Source organism: Uloborus diversus, unplaced genomic scaffold (assembly GCF_026930045.1).
Source record: "Uloborus diversus isolate 005 unplaced genomic scaffold, Udiv.v.3.1 scaffold_11, whole genome shotgun sequence".
Classification (NCBI taxonomy): Eukaryota; Metazoa; Arthropoda; class Arachnida; order Araneae; family Uloboridae; genus Uloborus; species Uloborus diversus.
The window spans coordinates 4,588,334-4,607,760 of record NW_026557765.1 but is presented as its reverse complement, the minus strand read 5'-3'; the positions used below and the strand labels follow the sequence as shown (position 1 = coordinate 4,607,760).

General features: G+C 34.9%; 1 protein-coding gene across 1 annotated transcript in view; it reads right to left on the bottom strand.

Annotated features, from left to right (window-relative positions):
* Positions 1-563: 563 nt before the first annotated feature.
* Positions 564-19,427, bottom strand: part of LOC129232166 (UDP-N-acetylhexosamine pyrophosphorylase-like) — a 105,423-nt gene continuing 86,559 nt past the window's right edge. The window contains exons 4-6 of the mRNA XM_054866406.1: positions 5,041-5,245; positions 1,752-1,932; positions 564-749 (exon numbers count right to left, since the gene is read on the bottom strand). Of these exons, the coding sequence (XP_054722381.1) occupies positions 564-749; positions 1,752-1,932; positions 5,041-5,245 (572 nt within the window). The remainder of the gene's footprint in view (positions 750-1,751; positions 1,933-5,040; positions 5,246-19,427) is intronic.

The following is a 19,427-nucleotide window of genomic DNA, read 5'->3' as shown; positions in this document are numbered from 1 at the left end:
GACAAATGGAGTTTTTTTTTTAATTTGTAAGATTACAATAAAAAAAATACTGTTCATTACCAATAATAAGAAATAAATTATTCTTGATTAAAGTGAGACAATTAGTCACAATTTTATTTCTTAAGCAATCATCATTGCTCTTATTTAAGTTTATTTATAAGTTCAGTTTATAAAAGTATATTTTCTGTTTTGGAATACTATTTGTAGAATATTAGTGTTTAACTTTTAAATATAAACTATATATTCAATCCTTTATTTTGAAAATTAAATTTTGGGCTTTTCTTTTTTTATCTTAAAAATTTCCATGTTAGGATTTTTTTTTATTTTCACTTTTTGAACTAAACTGCAGAAAAATGATTTTTTTTTTGAATAAGTATGTATGTACAACTTACAACAATAGTCCTACCAAGTAAGTAATTTAAATCTAAGCATGAGTGAGGAAAGCAGGGCTGCCCAGAACCAAGGCGGGCAGGTCCTTGTCTCAGTTATCTCCTACACAAAACTTAAAAATTATTCTGTTCAAATTTTGAGTTGGGCCTCCTCAAGGGCCAGGCCCCTAGTTTCTAATTAGGCTGACATGGCCTCTCGTCGGCCCTGATGGAAGAGGAGGTGTGAGGTAGAGTCATCCTCTCCAAGTCATTTTGGAATGACTTTATGAAATTATACAAGTACCATAGTTCACAAATTCTAAAATGCCCCAGAGAGGACCTCTGTCCAGTAGCACTGGACTTTGAAAATGTGAGAGGATGCTTTGAAAAAAAATAATAACCCTGATGAAAATTTGCTGAAATATTTTTAATCAGAAATATTTTATTAGGGGGAGATTTTAACAACCATTACTTATTGATTGATTTATGTCAATAAGAAATGATTGAACAAAAAAAAAAAAAATCACAGTCATGACACAGACTGTGCCATAAAAGTTTTTTATTTTTCTCATTTTTACGGGGGGAGGGTGAGCACTCCTGCAATTTGTTTTTCAATCTGAAAAGAAAAAAAATGTGACTTTTTTGTAGTGGAATTAAGTTTGTTCTGAGAGCAATTGACGGAACATCTTGCACCGAACTCGAAATTTCTCACATTTTTGGTTTTATGTGTTTTCATTTCTGCATACGTCTCTGCTCAAACCTGATTTTACCTAACCTCTGTGTATGTTTCCCTCGATTATCTCAAAACATCTCACGAACACAAGAATAAACAAAACACTAAGAACAGGAACGCATGAGAAAACTAGAGTTATAAAGATGAATTTTAACTTTATAAACCCTGTAGAAAGAAAATCTATATTCTGTAAACAAATAGGAAAAAAATATTGGTAAAATAATTTTGTTTAAAGATTTTTAAAAAAAAAAGAATATTAAAATGAAAAAAAAAACAAAAGAATGCTCGTCCTGATGATTCTTAAAAAAGCGCCTCCACAGAGAAAAATGATTTCAGTGTCGCCATCTATTAACACTATTCCTAACCTAAACTCCAATGCGCAAATACCGCTGATATAAATAGTGCTGCAATGACCAAATGACCGTATTCCTTTTTACATACAAAATCAAATTGAGAGGTTTTTTTTTTCATTTGAATCATTTATTATTTTATTATACACTTTTTGAGTATTTCACCGAATTCAAAAGCTTGAAACGTTGATAAATTAGAGTACTTAGTAACTTAGTGCTATCAATTTTCGCTGCAAACAAAATTCAATAACCGTAAAAAAAAGAATATTTCACAAAATAAAAGGATGCATCAAACATTACTTTACCAGGAGCTTTAGCAATTTTCCATGGCGTTTCTAGCATTATCTTGCCTTCTTGTGTTAGACAAGGCAGCATATATTGTTCAAAAACAAGTAGATTTTCTTTACGCAGCCCAAAGTAATCATGTTTGGCGAAAAATTCTATCGTGGGTTCCATGGTATGCTCGCTGGTCATTATGTACCTGAAAATTAAAATTTTCTATTAATGATCGGAAACCACCTGCTTGAACTTCACAAATACTTTAACGTTCGTTTTGCAATAACAAATTTCCTAAAAAGATATTTTTTTTTAATTACGAAATAATGTAAAAAGAACGAAGAAAACTATCGACCACGGCAACAGGCACGACAAGAATGCGTATTCGCAACTCCAGAGCTCGAATACGCTACCCTGCGGTGATTAACTAAAGAAAAAAGTAAACATTACATTCCACGTGTTTTCTTTGGGGTAAATTACAGGCTTCAGTCAGTTTGTGATGCAATGTAATTTCAGGAGAGTAGAAAAGAACGCTTCCCACAAACACGATGAAAAATTATTGTCATTCCCTAACCGTCAAAGCAAGTTATAAGTTACGGCATGCCTTTGTTTTACCTTTTTCATCCGCCATTAGACAGTGGCTGGAACGCCTCTTGTAGTTTAATGTACAGTCGAGTCCCGACTTAGGCGAGGGATGCGTTCCAAGACTCCTCGCGTAAGTTGAAATTTCGCGTTGTGGAAAAATATATGCATACAAATTTTTTGAAGCATACCAAATACTTTTAGGTACTTATAAACACAGCTCAAACTGCTCTAAATCATTCCTTAACCATTAGTTTCTTCCATAAAGAACTGAACTTTTACTGTATTTAAAAAATTAAAAACTTATTCAACATGAAATACTTAAGATGCCCAAAATGAATGACCAATGGGAATAAAAGATATAAAATAAAACAACACGGTACGCACTAGTGATGATTTATGCTCCAAGATCAGATCGTTATTCTTATCTAATACATTTTTAAATACGCTTCACCTTTTATTTAAAACGCTTCAATTTGTGGCTATATCTCCTCTACTTGATCTTTTTATTAATCCACAATGCAAGAGCGCGCGTAGCTTCCATTTTCATAATTTTTACTTAGCTAGACTGCTCTGCAAGTTTCAATATTGAAACTAAGTTCTAAACTTTTACGGACATCTTTTTGTTTTGACTTTTAATTGTACATATGGAAGATTCACTCATACTTATTGTCGCGCTACCTTCGACGTTTTGTAATTGTTCAAGCATATCGAGAATCTTAGCCTTTTTAAAATTTTTTACCAGAAACTTTCTTTTTCTTCACATTTTCTAACTTTAGATGAAGGTGACACTAAGGTGCCATTATGGTTATTTGATGCACTAGACTAGTTTGGCGTGGGAACTTTGGCTGTCAGTGATGCTCACGACGTAATAACATTCACGAAATCAATATTTAGTAGCCAATAACGAAGCTGATACTTCCTTCTAAAAAATTCATGTTGTGAGCGAAAAATTCGCGTTAGCTCTAATATTCGTTACTCGTGAAAAATTCGCGTTATAGCCATTTCGCGTAAGTCGGATCGCGTTGTAGCGGGAGTCGACTGTAGTTGAGAATTTCGAGGGTGTCGCAGCCGGAGTGAAATATACAGGTTTTTCCTAAAACCGAGGTTTTGAAACAATTTTTTTCAATACATTCATAAAATTAGGTGAATGTTATAGTTGTCTACTCTAAGATCAATGAAAAAGGGTTTTAATATTTAGTATAATTCAACGTGTGTCCCGTTTGTGGCATGGCACACATCCAAACGGCAATGTACAACCTCTTTCCATGTCTTAGATAGCATATATGGAGTGCTACTTGCCACAGAAGTAATTATCTTCTGTCTGAGACTGTTTACGTTACATCGTGAACTTTCTTACTGAAAACATGATTCTTGACGAGTACCAAAAAAAGAAGTCGAATGGAGTCGAATCCGGAATTACTGGAGGTCAAATAGAAGACCCAGCAGTTCCAATCCACTACTTACCTAACTTAGTATCCAACACTTCCCCACTACGTAGTGTTGAAAAAACGAACTGAAACTTTCTGATAAGAATAAAATTCGAAGAGTCACTGATTTCTTTAAAATTTACTAACCTAGCCAAATTCATTCCGTTCGATTTGATTTTTCAAAACCTCGGAGTTCTTTTATGGACACTCAGTAAAAAGTTTTGAAGTTACATTTGAATATAATAAATATTGTTTGCAATTACCCTCGATTTTTTATTGAAACCATTTTCAGAAAGTTTCAGTCCAAAATTCTACTATTAAAAAAACGAGCGGTTCCACGAAAAACGTGGCCATTGAATTAATCAAAAATTAAGAAATTCTGTTCTAGGCCAGTGCTTCTCAACTTTTTCCCTACTAAAGACCACTTGGTATCCTTCCAAATCTTTAGCGGACCACTTACGATTGAAATGATTCTTTCACAACAATCATATTAAAGTGAAATGAAATAATCTAAAAGTTTTCTTTAATCAACTAGAAAATCGCCCGTCAAGGTATGACGGGTGACAATTGCTTCTACATTTGAACGAAGCCATTGCCTGTTTGGTGATATTTTGATACTTGAAATTGTAACCCTAACTCCAGTGGACAAACCCTAAACTGCAGTAGGTAGCGTTCATTGTTGACAATTTTTTAGTTTCTTCATTCCCCTGAAGACTACCTTACAGTTTGACCACGGATTGTATGGAATTGGCAAACATCCAGTTAAAGCGATTCCATCTGAATGAGGGGAAAATTAAAAATTTTATGCGCGTATTCCGCTCATTTGAATGAGACTCAGCTTAATTTAGAGGCTAACATACATCTGCAAAATCTGACATCCCTGAAAACTAATAGATGCTTCCATTTCCGCGAGTAAACCGGATGTTTGCCTTTCCATACAATCCGTGGATAGACAGTACCAGTAAAACAGTTAAGTTACCAGATTCAGTTCAGCCTTGTCAAAATAAAGCATTTCCCTGCATGCCAACAAATTTGCCAAAAATATTCTCAAATTATAAGTAACTTTTTCTGAAGTTTTGTTGCTTCAACAATGAAATAATGCTGTCAAGCATGGTATGGACCGAGTCTCATTGTTGGTGACGCCAGAGCGTTACTCGATCCGTGATTTTGGCTATGAGGATTTAATTACACTTATAAAAATGATATAGATTAATTGTCTCTTGTTGTTCGCGGACTACAGTTGGAGAATCACTGCATAAGTCAATTTTTTGAATAAATTGCTGTTTGGAATTTTATCTTACCAAGGTATAGTTCCGTGCTTGCCAGTCAGTTCTTCGGCTAGTTCCTCAAGCTTGAGAAGTCTTTCTCCTTGCAACTGGTAGAGGGTCTTGTGGGAGGGCAACCCCACGTCATACATCCCCTTGGGGTAGTTCACGCCGAGCCTGGTTCCCTGTCCACCAGCCAGGAGTAGAGCTGCAACCCGTCCTTCAGCAACTTCACGAAGTCCTGGAAAATAATTACATTGTTGTTGGGACTTGTAATTTAACCAGCTGCGTTGCACGGTCTGTCCATGGCCTGATTACTGAATAGGGCAACCAGGCCGTGGCTCACACTAGGGTCCCCGCTTTTCAGGGGCAACCAAAAATTGTTTCAGCCAATGGTTAAAATTTGAAGATTTGACTACAGGGGTATCCCAAAAGAGTGGTTGGCCTAAGGCCTCCCAATATCTTAAATCTTAATTGGACCCTGGGTTTATCTCGATATTAAAAGTTGTGTCAAGAGAAGCATGTTCAACAATCAGGCTTGATTGAAACAATAAAATAGTAATTTCCAGTCAATGTGAAGAAAAGAGCAATTTTATGACTCGAAATTTTAATTTAGAGCTCTTTAGATTTTTATTATAACTCGAAAAATTCCGTAGTTTTTATCAACAGGCGTAAACATTTTTTTTTCATGCATTTTGTGGCAAAAAAAAAAAAAAAATGCGAATTCCTGATCATCATAGGACCTATGTAATTTGGCAAAGATCCAACATAAACTGGATTGATTACAGCAAAAGTAAGCGAGGCAATTGAACCAGGGCTTTCTTTTAAAAGGGGATATTAACTTTGTGATTCTTTTTATAAATTTATCTCCCTGATTAGTGGTTTTCAAAAATATATCATCCATTCGTTCACAAGAAAGTTGTATTCGTCAACGTTTTTAAAACATAAGTGTTCAACTGGAAAAGGAAAAAATGATGCTCAAATCATAATTAAATGCTGTGTTTTTTTACTAATTTATAGCATATAAATACAGGTGGCTGGTGCACCAAAAAATGGGGATTACAAAGAGGTGTGAAGGGTTGGGGCAGCCCCCCCCCTTCTCTCCCCCCCCCAAAAAAAAAACTTGTAAAATTATGATCCTATTTAATTTTAACATTATTGGTAAAATAATCTATAAAAATGTGGAATATGACCTCCAAATTCGCGGAACGGACGGGAACGGCCACCTTACACTCTTCTTCCAGTTAAAAATAGCATTTTTATCAAATAACATGAGAAAAGTTCATTATTTGGTATTTTCAGTTTTTTTTTTTTTTTTTTGTAAACTTAAAAAACTTTCTGAATAAAAAATTATTTTTCAATTGATCGTTAATTTTGAACTTGAAAAAGTGAAGTTGCCAAAAGTACCAAAAGCGAGCCACCTATAAGAATTCATTTGCCCAAATATTTGCATTACAATTTCATAATTTTGTGACATTTCACTTTTTCTTATTCTCAAAATCCCCACGTTATCATAATCGTGCCCTTTTTGAATTTCTGAATTTAATTACACCTAACTCACAAGCTATCTGTTAAAAAGTTCAGGAAAAACATTTTTGTAAAGAGTGAGATTCCTACGGAATGCGATTCTTACCATGCCGCGATATGATGCAGCGAAAACAGTTTTACAGAGAATATCAGTGAGAGAACACGCATGAAAAAAAAAAAAAAAAAAAAAAAAAAACTCGTTAATGTTTCCAACTTGAATACTTCCGGTCGCTCCATTGCTGTTACATATTTTTTGACTCCGAAATCGTCAATTTGCAATAAATCCGTGTGCTTCTCGGAGTTGAAGCGAAGTTTTGCCCCATAGACTCGTCTGTTATAATTAACATTGTTTTAACCATTGCTGGTCAGTTATTATGAGGTGAAATTGTGTTTAGTAATTATTTAAAAATGTTTAAAAAATATATCGTAGGTCCTTATTCAAAGTAAATTATCACATAATTTTCTGTGCTTCAGAGTAGATAAAATGCCTTTAAGGAATCCAAGGAAACATTAAAAAAAAATTAATCTTATGGGATTTTTTTTTTTTTTTGAAAAAAAAAAAAAAGACTTAACTCTCTGGTACACCCTTCAAAAATAATGTCTGGATCTATTTCTAATAAACGTAATGATATTGAATGAGAAATTTATTCTTTTTAGAAAAAGGAGGGATATAGGCATATAGGAACACTAATCCAAATAAATTACAATACCGTTAAATCAGACATGATTTTAGCAGAAAGCGAGTAAAATAATTTGATTATTTGGCCAATACAAAGCGGAGATTGATTCCCCCCCCCCCCCGTTAAATAGAATTTTTCAGAGTAATCTTTCCCCAACTAACTTGGATTACCAGGAATCCAAGGGGGTAACAAAAATTAAAGCCGCGCATTTATAGTAAAAAGAAAAATAATTACAGAAATAAAATAGTTGTCTTTAATATAAAATTCTATTCGTAGTCTATTTTATAGAAAGTAAAAATATAAATCAAGTAATTTAAGATACTTAATGTTAACTCTTCAGCGCAACTGGATTCTCCAACAATATCCGAAACATTGATTCAGAAGCAGCAATTTAAAAAAAAAAAAAATACATTCGTTTACTTCCTGGAACTGAAACTCTAATTTGTTTATTTTTTAAACAATGTTACCTAAAAATACTTTAGATGATGGATAATGAAAATATTATTTCCCGAAACATGTGATTTTTTGAATTGCCAAAGGTGATACAATGTAAAGTTTTCCTGTTTTCGCATCAGATCCTAATTCTCATCAAAGTAAATTCTGAAGGATCCATTCTGATCATCACAGCGAGTAACAAGGAATTACAGGGTACAGGTTCGAACCTGTGACCTATTGGACGGAAGAGCGAAACTCCAACGGTGGATAATTAAAATATTATTTCTCGAAACATGTGATTTTTTTATTTGACAAAAGTATTAATTAAAAGGCAATTTAAAAGTTTCCTGTTTTTCGCATCAGATCCTAATTTTCATCAAAGTAAATTCTGAAGGATCCATTCTGATCATCATAGCGAATAACAGGGAAGTATAGAGTACAGGCCCGAACCTGTGACCTAATGGACGGAAGAGCGAAACGCAACGTACTGACCAGAAAAGGCCCACATCTCACGGATAATTATTCAATTCTTTTCTTATTTTCAGACAAAGCCTAGTTGCTAGCGCCATCTGTTGAAAATATTTTAGATGACAACCCAATATTGGATTACATCAAAACATTTTTTTTCCCCCTCAAGCAATGAAATGTACAATTTAAAGAAAAAAAAAGAACATAAGAAAATAAAAAGAAACAAGAACGGAATTGAAAATCAACAGCATTGCTTGAGTTTTTAATTTGGTCAAGTTTTCAGAAAATTATTATTTTTCAGTTTATTTTATATATTTTTTCTCTTTTCCCTTCGTTGTGTTTAAAAACATATTTCCGTCTACAACATAAATGCTTAAAAGTGTCACAAACTTTGTATGTATTAGTGAGGTCAGTAAAAACTGGAACTTTCTTACATGCCAAAAAAATTCATTTAAGTAAAAAAAAAAAGAAAAGAAAGTTTATAGACAATTTCAGACTTTAAATCGATGCCACTTTAACCAGCATTTTGAAACTTCTCCGAGAACACTAAAACTGCATAAAAAATCAAAAAACAAATCTTAGGCGCAAAAGGACTATCAAAGTGCAAGTGAGCAATGAAATCTGGAACATAAAATGACTAGAGAAAAGAATAAATTCATCATCAAATTAAATATGTCACATGATAAATTGTGGGAAAAGTCGATCAACGGTTTCAGTAGTAGTAAGTTTCAGAGAAGTGCAAAAAAATCTTTAATTAATCTTATAATTTTTAACAATTTTGAGAAATTTGTAACAAAATAATTTATAACTATTCAAAGGAAAGAGAGATAGATAAATGTTTCTGTGTATTTGTTCTTCTATCGCAATTGCACTATTTTTCTTCGAGCGTTATTTGGTTTTGAAAAACAGAGTATACAAAACAGTGTACTTTAAAAAGCAAATAAAATAACTTAATGCCACATTGCACTGCTGCTGCTACATACAGGGGCGCCCATGTCATAATTCGTGGTGGTGGTGGGGGGGGGGCAGCCAAGATCTCGAAGAGTTTTTAATATTTTCAAAAAACATCAGCAAAACTGGATTCGGTATCTCACATTCGATACAATTTCAAAAGACGCAATTTTTTTTTAAAGACGCAATCGTAGCCTATCATTGGTTGAAGCATTAGAGAGGGGGAGGAGGTTTCGGTCCCTTCCCCGGAAAAATATCGGATTTGAAGCCTAAAAATGCCTTTGGGGACTCCCTCAGATTTGTAATATTATTTTGTTTTGTATTGAAAATTTTTAAAAACAATTTTAGGCTTCATGTTGTCGTTAAGGGAGGAGATAGGGACTGCAATTTTTTGAAGTAATGAGGCCTATAAATGCATTTAGGCAGCGAGGCTTGTTGACACTAGGGGCATGGGCGCTCCGATGGGAAATATCACTGTAACCTCCCAAAAAATTTTCTATTCGGCAGATTGAGACAGACGATTCGGCAAATTGGGAGACATAATTACAATATTGCAATTTTTAAATAACTGATTGTCTTTTATCATTAGATATACTTTCGTATGCATTAGCAGATTTTATCATTTGGCAAAATTTTTGGAGTTCCATTCGGCAAACTGTAATTTTCGACCTCCCAAAATTTAAGTTCGGGGCTTACTCAAGTTTCCCTGGCTAGGGGAAGGGAGAGAGGGCTCGGGGATTCTCAAATTTTCGACAAAAAGACTCTCGAAACGCAATATAAAACTATCTTTGGCGATGGTAGGAGTTATGGAAGACGAATTTCTAATAAGTGGACTATTGTGGATTATCAATAGATCATCCGCTCTTGTGATCGAGATTTTCAAGAAGGGTTTATTTTTGTGATCGTAAATTTCGTTGAGCATTCTTTTCGGTAAATATATTTTTTTTAAATGTAAAATATGATCTCAACAAAATCATGACTGCACTACTAACAAGTAAAGACAAAACCAATGTCATCCTCCAAAACAAAAACTGCTTTTGAGCTATAATTTTCTTGAATACCAGTCATTTCCATTCTTGAATACCACGCCGCATTAAAGATTTGCATATAATTTCCATGAGGCTTCAATACAAAAATTTTGTGGGACACTATGAAAGAAAAATGCCAGCAGTTAACTTCATCTCTCTAAACAGGACTTGATGAACGAGATTTTTCTGAAATCTATGAAAACAATCACAAAACTTGAAACAGAGAAAAGCAAAAAATGTAAACATAGCCGATCTACGGTAAAGACCGGTATCTCGCGTCCCAGCGACCAACCCTGGAACCCGTTAGACATGCAAGGTGACCCACTTTTAGCCAACCTACATAACAGTTACTTTTTTCTTTCCGAACTACGATACTTTCTCGAATATGAATTCCACTCATACCACGACGATAGTTTAATGGAGCCGGCTTTTGATACAAAAAGGTGGAAAATGTTTAAAAAGAAACCAGTTTTGTCTCTTTTCCTTTCATTGAGCCGGAACGATCTTGAATCACATGTCGGAGAATAGGATAACATAGAAATTAAGAATTTGGAGAAAGCGAGAAATTTTTTTTTTCTTTTGTTTTATTTTTGTCCACTTCCGCATGCAAAGAAGATTCAAAACGAGGTTACATTTCTATCAATTCTGTACAAATACTACCTTTTTCTTTTTTGTCTACAATCACATCATTGAACAATGTGCGGCACGAATATTTGCTTCAAAGAATTTGAATTGCACTTTTAGAAAAATAATGCATTATGCTAAATCGTAATTAAAAAACCTCTCTTTAACGACAGTCAGGGGACTGGGAAAAGGTAAATATTAAATCAAGGATATCGTTAAATTGAGAAGCATAGACATTTAATGCAGTCAAATCCGGACCAGTGAAATGCATCATTAAATTGAGGAAATCGTTAAATCGGGTATCGTTAAATCCAAGTTATATTTTATTAAAAAGTACGCAGACGATCAGGGACCGATTAAGATATTGGGAGGCTCTAAACCAAACAGTTTTACGGCCTGCTTGCGGTTAATCCTTAAATTTCAGCCATTGGCTAAATCAATTTTAGCAATTTGGAGGCCCCTAAAAAGTAGAGGCTGTAGACCAATTTTGCAACTTAGAGGCCCCTAAAAGGCGGGAGTACTAGGTCGCGGCCTGGTTGGCCTATTCAGCAATTAGGTCCTGCATGCGATAACACTATTAAAAAAAAAAGGATTTTAAAACAAAATACAAAATTCCGAAGATATTTCCAGATTTGAAAATAGCCCTATCTTTACTTTGATGTAAATCTCACTAGACTTTTCTCGAGCCTTATTTCCCGGAAGTACCAGTTATCTGTCTAGGGGGAATGCAAAACTAAATATTGAAGTTTAAAAGAATAAAGGAGAGATTACAAGAAAACAGATGGAAAAGAAAAATACAATGTGATAAGTGTTCTGTTAGCGAACAATGAAGCGGGTAATTCTTTGAACGGCGTTTTCAATAAATCCTCAAGCAACGATTACATCTGCAGTAAATACATTTAACGTAACCGTAACTCTGTATTTTCCTAACTGAGGGTCGCGACTCACCGTTTTGGTGGGTCGCGTCTCTTTTAATAACCAACTTAGTTTTTACTTCCTTTTACAAAAAAGGAAGTATTGTATTCGCGAAAAAATTTTTACCCAAAAATCGGTCTTAATTTCCATTTTGCTCACCCCCAAATGAATGTTGAGTTTTTTTTTTTTTTTTTTTTCAACCCGACCACACATGAATATGTGCCTAGGAACGTACAGACACCCGAAATATCCATTTTGACGATCCCCGAGTTAATTACAACGAGTTTTCTCGTGACGTCTGTATGTACGTATGTGCGTCGCATAAATCAAGAACGGAATGTCCTAGAAAGTTGAAATTTGGTAAAAAGTCTCCTAGTGAGGTCTGAGGTCTAGTTGGTCGCATTCGTATGCTCTAAAGGGGGTCTTTTGCCCCTTTTTGGGGGGAAATCATTGTTAATTTCGATGTAAACTCACGTGGTGTTATAATTTGGCGGACACTTGGTGATATAACGCCAGTCTTTTGGTCGCCAAGTTTTATCGTCAACTTGGCGACAAATTGAGTTATTTTTTTTTTAAATTTTTTTTTTAAACACTGGTTTCAATTTGGCCATTGTTGGTGATATTTAGAGAGTAAACTATTAAATCATATTGAAACTGCTAATAATGAGAAAATGACATTAAATTGGAGTAAAAGGCAGTCATGTGATGCACACATCAGCTGGTTTGTTAAAGTATTGCTTTGCAATTTACATCGCTTATTGCTTTTTGACTTGAAAAATACCATAAAAGGGGTCTATGCTTGAAATATTGCTTTTCAGGAGAAGATTTGAAGAAAATTCGTGTATGGAACAGAAAAAAATTAAAACAAAAAAAGTCGAGTTTTTTTAAAACTTTTAAAGAAATATTTTCAAGATACCAATTTTCATTGGCGATATTGGCGCAATTCGGAGCGGTTTCCATAGAAACGGATTTAGCTTCTTTCCACTCTGCCTCTGACTATCGTTGTAAAACTGTATTTCTTCCCATACTTCGTGCGATGGCAGGAATCTCATCTCAGACGTATTTCTCTTTACAGGGTAATCAGAGAGTAGGCGTACCCCCCCAATTTGTTTTCAACATTTTTTCAGTTGAAATGTAATGTTTGTTATGCATAGTTACCTTGAAGTCTAAGACTCACAAACATCGGTTAGAACACCAATCATGTCGTAACACAAATGAATTCTGAGCAATGTTCTCGTAGATGTGTTGCAGCAAAACGCCTCCGAATCCCAGATGCAGCGGAAAAACATCTGCGATAATATAGCCCAGAATTCAGCCGTGTTTCTACATGGATGGTGTTCTGCCGATGTTTATGGCTCTTAAGATTTCGAGGTAATTGTGCACGACAAACATTTAACTATAGCTAACATAATGATGAAAATAATGTAGGGTAAAGCCCGTTTTCCGACCACTCAATAGGTTATTTTTACGCATTTTAACAGATAAAGGTTCTAATAAAAATGAAATTTTAATTAACAGCATTAGTAGGAGTAAAATAAAAATCAAATCAATCAAATGTAGGCATCATGTAAGAAAACTTTCCAAGATCCGGATACCAAATGACGTTTTCATTTGTATTTCTGCAACAAATCGGCTAGGAATAGGAGCCATTCTGGCTCAACTTCCCCGAGTGGTTTCAGTCAGGGCTGCGGAGCTGTAGTCGGACTGATTTTGGGATAAAGTAGTCGGAGTCGGGAGTCGATTGCTCCTTATCTTTAGAAAGATATTAATGTATTGGAAAGGGTTCAAAGGCGGACTACAAGGCTAATGGACTTTCTCATTTAGACTATGATTCCAGGCTTAGAAGGCTAAAAATTGTACAGTCTTGAGCAAAGAGGAGACCGAGGGGACATGATTCAGTTGTTTAAATTTATTAAAATGAAAGATGTTACGGGGCTGAAGTTTAGCACTGAAAACAGGACAAGGGGTTCATTGTTTTAATCTATTTAAATCTCAGGCTAACATGAATATTAGGAAAGATTTTCATTATAGCAGGGTAGTGCCAGGGTAGAACCTTGGAACAGCTTACCGGAAGAGGTGGTAATGAGTACGGGAGTAGATAGTTTTAAGAGGGCCATTTGATCTTCACTGGGGATTGTAAATGGACTAGGACCAGTCTAGCTGGGCCCAGAGCCTGTTGCTGGTCGTCACTTTTGTATTTGTAATATTCTAATAGTCGGGGTTTGTTATTTTCCCTCTGAATTCGCAACTCTGTCAGGGCTAGAGTTTGAGTCGGTAATTTTCCCTTCGACTCCACAGTCCTGGTTTAAATCACAGTAACACAGCAACACCGCGGTTTACATCATCAAAATTAGTGACAGGGCGCATAAAACGCAAAACTTCACTCATCAAATGACAACGTTATTCACCAATCAGCAAAGACGGAGTGTCGAGTTCTCAGCGTTCTTCTAACAATTATTCCAAGATCGTGATTGGTTAAAATCTTAGCGAGTCTGCGGATTTTGTCGTTTAAATCTGTTGAAAAGTTAACATACTCTTGACATAAGTAAAATAATATTGTAACGGATCTGGTACGACTTCCAACTTTCTTGAAAGGACGACACAGTTCTTGAGAAAAACACAGGAATTTATTTACACTATGTACAGAAAAGATCGTTAACAACTGCTAAATTAATCATCAGCAATTAAGCAAATATCAATCAACACCGTAAACTCAACGGTTACACACGTATTTACATTCAAATACGCAAAAATTCAGCTCAAAACAGAGCAATAAATGCTCTCCAGCGTACCGCGCTGCAACGATTCACAAGCAAAAACTAACTCGAGACTGACTTTTTATCATGCAACGGTTATTTATAAACATCGAAAAGTTTCCACAACATTCGAAAAGCTTCTCGAAAATCGTAGACCGTTATCTTATTTCTTTCCATTCACAAATTTTATCATTCGGAAATGAGGGTACCGTATACTTCAGCCAAATGGATAGGGGCAGTATATTCATTACAGGAAACTATTTACAGGTTACGTTACTACAATAATTTTAGATGACAGATAATTTAATAAACGCCAAATTTAGCTAGATTACGACAAATTAATCACAAAAATAACTAATATTTACAGAATTTGTAACAATATCAACACTCATTTTCCTACCGTTAAAATGAGAGCAGTTTTGAAACATGAATAACTAAAAGCAACACCAAAGGTTGTACTTTTTCGTTCACTTTAGAGTAAGATAGACCAAAAACACATCATTTTAAAAATAGTGCTGAATACGTTTTCTTCGAACCAAAAAGAATAAAACTTGTCTCAATTTTTTAAGCAAGAAATTTCTCGAGGTGAGCAGAACCAGTGGCGTAGCGAGAAAAAATCCTTGGGGGGGGAATTTTTCTGAAGTTTAAAGTAAAGCCATGCCCTGAAGTTTATACACTTATACTGTGTATATATATATATACATATATATATGATCAATACTGCCGTCATAAAAAAAGCCGTGTCTCCAAGACAAAAAATGTTGCGCAAAACAGGAAGATATAAGCTTTTTACCTTCATAAAAGCTATTACATTAAATAAAAATCTTTTAACTCATAAACAGAACCCTTCAGGTTCCACTGAAAAATGATTTTTTGGGGCTCATGTGGGGGGGGGGGGGGTTCTGACCCCCTATCACCCCCTCCCCTATTGCTACGCCACTGAGCAGAACAAGGAAGCAGTTTAAAAATGAAAAGACAAAACTTAGATTGCGCATTTCATGGAAAACGAAATTCAACATGCACTACTTAATGCCGTCACTCAAAACCAGGCGAATAAAGAAATGAATATTGGAGCAGCAGTGATTATGCAAGATATTTTCAGAACTAGGTAAAGAACGGAGGATTTTTTTTTTTTTTAACAGTCATGAAATAAAACGACCTTCTCGCCCGACCATGTATGAAACGAAAACGGAATTTTTACTCTAAATAGAAATAAAACATGTCATCCTTTAAAAAAAAGAAATCATCTAAATTTGGAAAGGTTATTACTTAATATTTCGCAATTCAATCACATGCGTCACTTCTGTTTTAATCATTAATGAGAAATTGACTATGCTCAGTTCATGATTTACTGATTGCGCTCATTCAATTTATAAATATTACAGTAGGCGCCGCTTAATGTGATCACTTAGGGACAGATACAATTTGATTACAATAACCGACTGATAACAATAACCGAAAAGAATCCAGGAGACACAAAATAATGATTTTTTTTTTCAATTAAGGGGCATTTATTTTGGCAACCTCAAATTAAAATCACAACGACCCAACTGAACGTAGTTTTAAATTATAAATTATTAAATTAACAGAATGGAAAAATCTGAATTATAAAAAGTTAAAGCTAAATTATGCAATTATTAATCACATAGTAATAGGTGAAGTAAAATTCGACCGTTTTCCCTGGCATTTCGTAAACCAGTTTCAAGGCACATTCAGCTTTTCTATCTTTTCCAGCATGGTTTTGCTTGTTGTTTAAATTTTAATTTAACTTCGCTTTGTTTTCAATCTCGACACAATTCTTTAATAGTTTACAAAGCAATGGCAAACAATGAATATAGGTCCTACATCAATGCCTGCAACATGTCCAGCGACTCAATATTTTTAGGTGCAAAAGAAAGTTTTCTTAGGGGTTGTCTAAGGTCGCTGGGGGGGCGAACTTTCTGTAGCTTCATTCCTGTAAAAGTTTTGAACTGCTATTGAAAACCACAAAATGTTACATAGAAAGTTAGTCTCGTCAGGTTTTGCCTATGTATTTTTGTTAATTGAGGAATAAAAATGGAGAAAAAATTGAAAGTTTATGAAAAAGTGATAACAATAAACGAAGACGCTGATTACACTATCGACTTTTTTAACGTGTGTTAATATACAAGTGTTCCGGGACTTCGTGATTCTGATAACATTAAGCGAATGATAACATTAACCGTGATCACATTAAGCGGCGCCTACTTTATATATATATATAATTTAATTAATTTTATTTTTATTACAATTTAATTTATAGGTTACGGTAAAGAATGTGAGCCTCCCTCTCCCTATGGAAAAAAAAACTACAATTTTAGGTATGAAAAATTTCTAACGCTTCTTGGAAGTCAATAAAAAGCACCAAATCATCCAAGAATAAAAAGTACCTAATTGGGCACAAACGTTACTAATTGGTTTTTTTAGCAGTGAAAAGGATTATTTTAATACATACTTTAACGAGCTGATGTGTGCATCACATGACTTCTTTTTACTCCAATTTAACGTCATTTCCCCATTATTGGCCATTTTAATGTGATTCAATAGTTTACTCTCTAAATATCACTAACAGTGGCTAAATTGAAACCAAATTTAAAAAATTAAAAAAAAAAACGCCAAATTTGTCGCCAAGGTGGCGATAAAACTTGGAGACAGAAAGACTGGCGATATATCGCCAAGTGTCCGCCAAATTATAATACCACTTGAGTTTACATCTAAATTAACAATGACTTCCCTCCAAAAAGGGGCAGAAGATCCCTTTAGAAACACCCGAATGCAACCAAAAGGAGAGGTGCACAACTAGACCTCACTAGGAGTCTACGTATCAAATTTCAACTCTCTAGGATTTTTTCGCGAATACAATACTTCCTTTCCCCCCCCCCCCCCCCCCCCCAAAAAAAAAGTATTGTATTCTCAAAAAAAATTTCACTCAAAAATCGACCTTAATTTCCATTTTTACTCACCCCCGAATGAATACTGAGTTTTTTTCCACTCGTCCACACGTGGATAAGTGCCAAAGAACGTATAGACACGCGAAATATTCGTAATGGCAATTCCCGAGTTAATTACAAGGAATTTTCTCGTGACGCTCTGTATGTACGTATGTATGTCGCATAACTCAAGAACGGCATGTCCTAGAAAATTGAAATTTGGTACGTAGACTCCTAGTGGGGTCTAGTTGTGCACCTCCCCCTTTTGGTTGCATTCGGGTGTTCCTAAAGGGGTATTTTGCCCCTTTGGGGGGGGGAATCATTGTTAATTTCGATGTAAACTAAAGTGGTGTTATAATTTGGCGGACACTTGGCGATATATTGCCAGTCTTTCTGTCTCCAAGTTTTGTCGCCTACTTGGCGACAAATTTGGCGTTTTTTATTTTTTTTTTTTTTTAAATTAGGTTTCAATTTGGCCACTGATGTGATATTTAGAGAATAAAATATTGAATCACATTAAAATTGCCAGTAATGGGGAAATGACATTAAATTGGAGTAAAAGGAAGTCATGTGATGCACGCATCAGCTCGTTAAAGGAAAGTTCGTAAAAGGAAGTAAAAAAATAAATTGAAAATCTTACTGAAGTCGGTTGAGCTTATTAATTAAGAGAAGTGTTTAAACACAATGTGGATGGATAATACTGTCGACGGTGCAGGGGGGGGGGGTATGACCCCATGGCCTTCCCCTTGTATTCACCCCTGTGTCTACTGGTGCGACATCGATGAAAAAACATCAGTGTTTAAAATTAAAATATCACACATTTGAGCATTTGGCCAATAAAACCGGATAAAAACCAAAATCCGAAAGTTAGACAAAAGTTATTGGCAGCAGTAAAATTATGCCAAACACACATTTAAAGCTGATTTCTAAAAACGAAATATGCCTCTCTCATATGATAAAACGAAAGCGTAAAAAAATTAATTTCCGAACAAAATAAAAAAAAAAAAAAATCACTTATAGCTCTTTCTTTTGCGTAAAAATAAAGAGATTCGGATGTTATTTTCCCTCTGTTGCCAAAAATTAAATAAATGGGAGTAAGCGGCTCATGTAATATGGAATTTACTTTTATACTGGAATTGGGGAAGAAGGTACGATAATAAGCTATATTACGAAACATGTTTACCATAAGTTTTTCAGTATTCTGGAAACACAAATACAGTTCGTTTTATGGTATTCGCAGTGTCTGAAAAAGGCTGCAAATATTTTAACAGGATCCTAAGACATCCTAGTGTAGCCACGTTCGTCTATGGTTCAGGGGTGGATTCAGGGGAGGGTCAAAGGGTCAGCTGACCCTCCTGTGACAAGAATTTTATTATGACTATTACCAATCTTCAAATTTTTAGATTCGAAAAATAGTACATGGAATCAATGTCAACCTGTTTTTTACTACGTTGTGTAAGGTATTTCTTCTCAGCGTGTCACAGTACAAAGGATTGACGGGGTTCGTTTAAATGGGCTATTGCTATTTTCAGTTTTTTCGTTCATTTTCAAAAGCACAATCATATCTAATGAGTTTAACCACTTAAAGATTCCAGGAAGGGGGTTTTGAATGGGTTTTCGTCTCATTGGGGGGGGGGGTGCACCATAACCCTTGAGGGGATCTCCTTTTTAAGAGAAGTTTTTTTTACGTAGGATATATAATGCCGACCATTTAAACTTGACCCCCCTAACAAATATTTCTAGCTCCGCCTCTGCTATGGTTAAATCAACTTATTAAAATTTCCACACCAACGAGAATAAAAATCGATTTCTAAGTAGGAGCAGAATTAGTGTCTACATTTTCGCGCGGTCAAACTTCCGATACGGGCCAGAGATCACACAGAAATGGAAAGTTATTTTTGACGTAGCCGGTATGGACACTTTATCGGTCGATCAGTGTTGCGTAAAACTCGCATTATTAATTAATTGACAATCGATTTCTGCTAAAAGTGTAGGACTAGAGATTTGCGGAACAATGAATACTTCCACTGAAGCAGAGCATAGCAAGTAAACCAGTGTGAGAAAAGAAAAATCAGTTTATCATGGAAAATT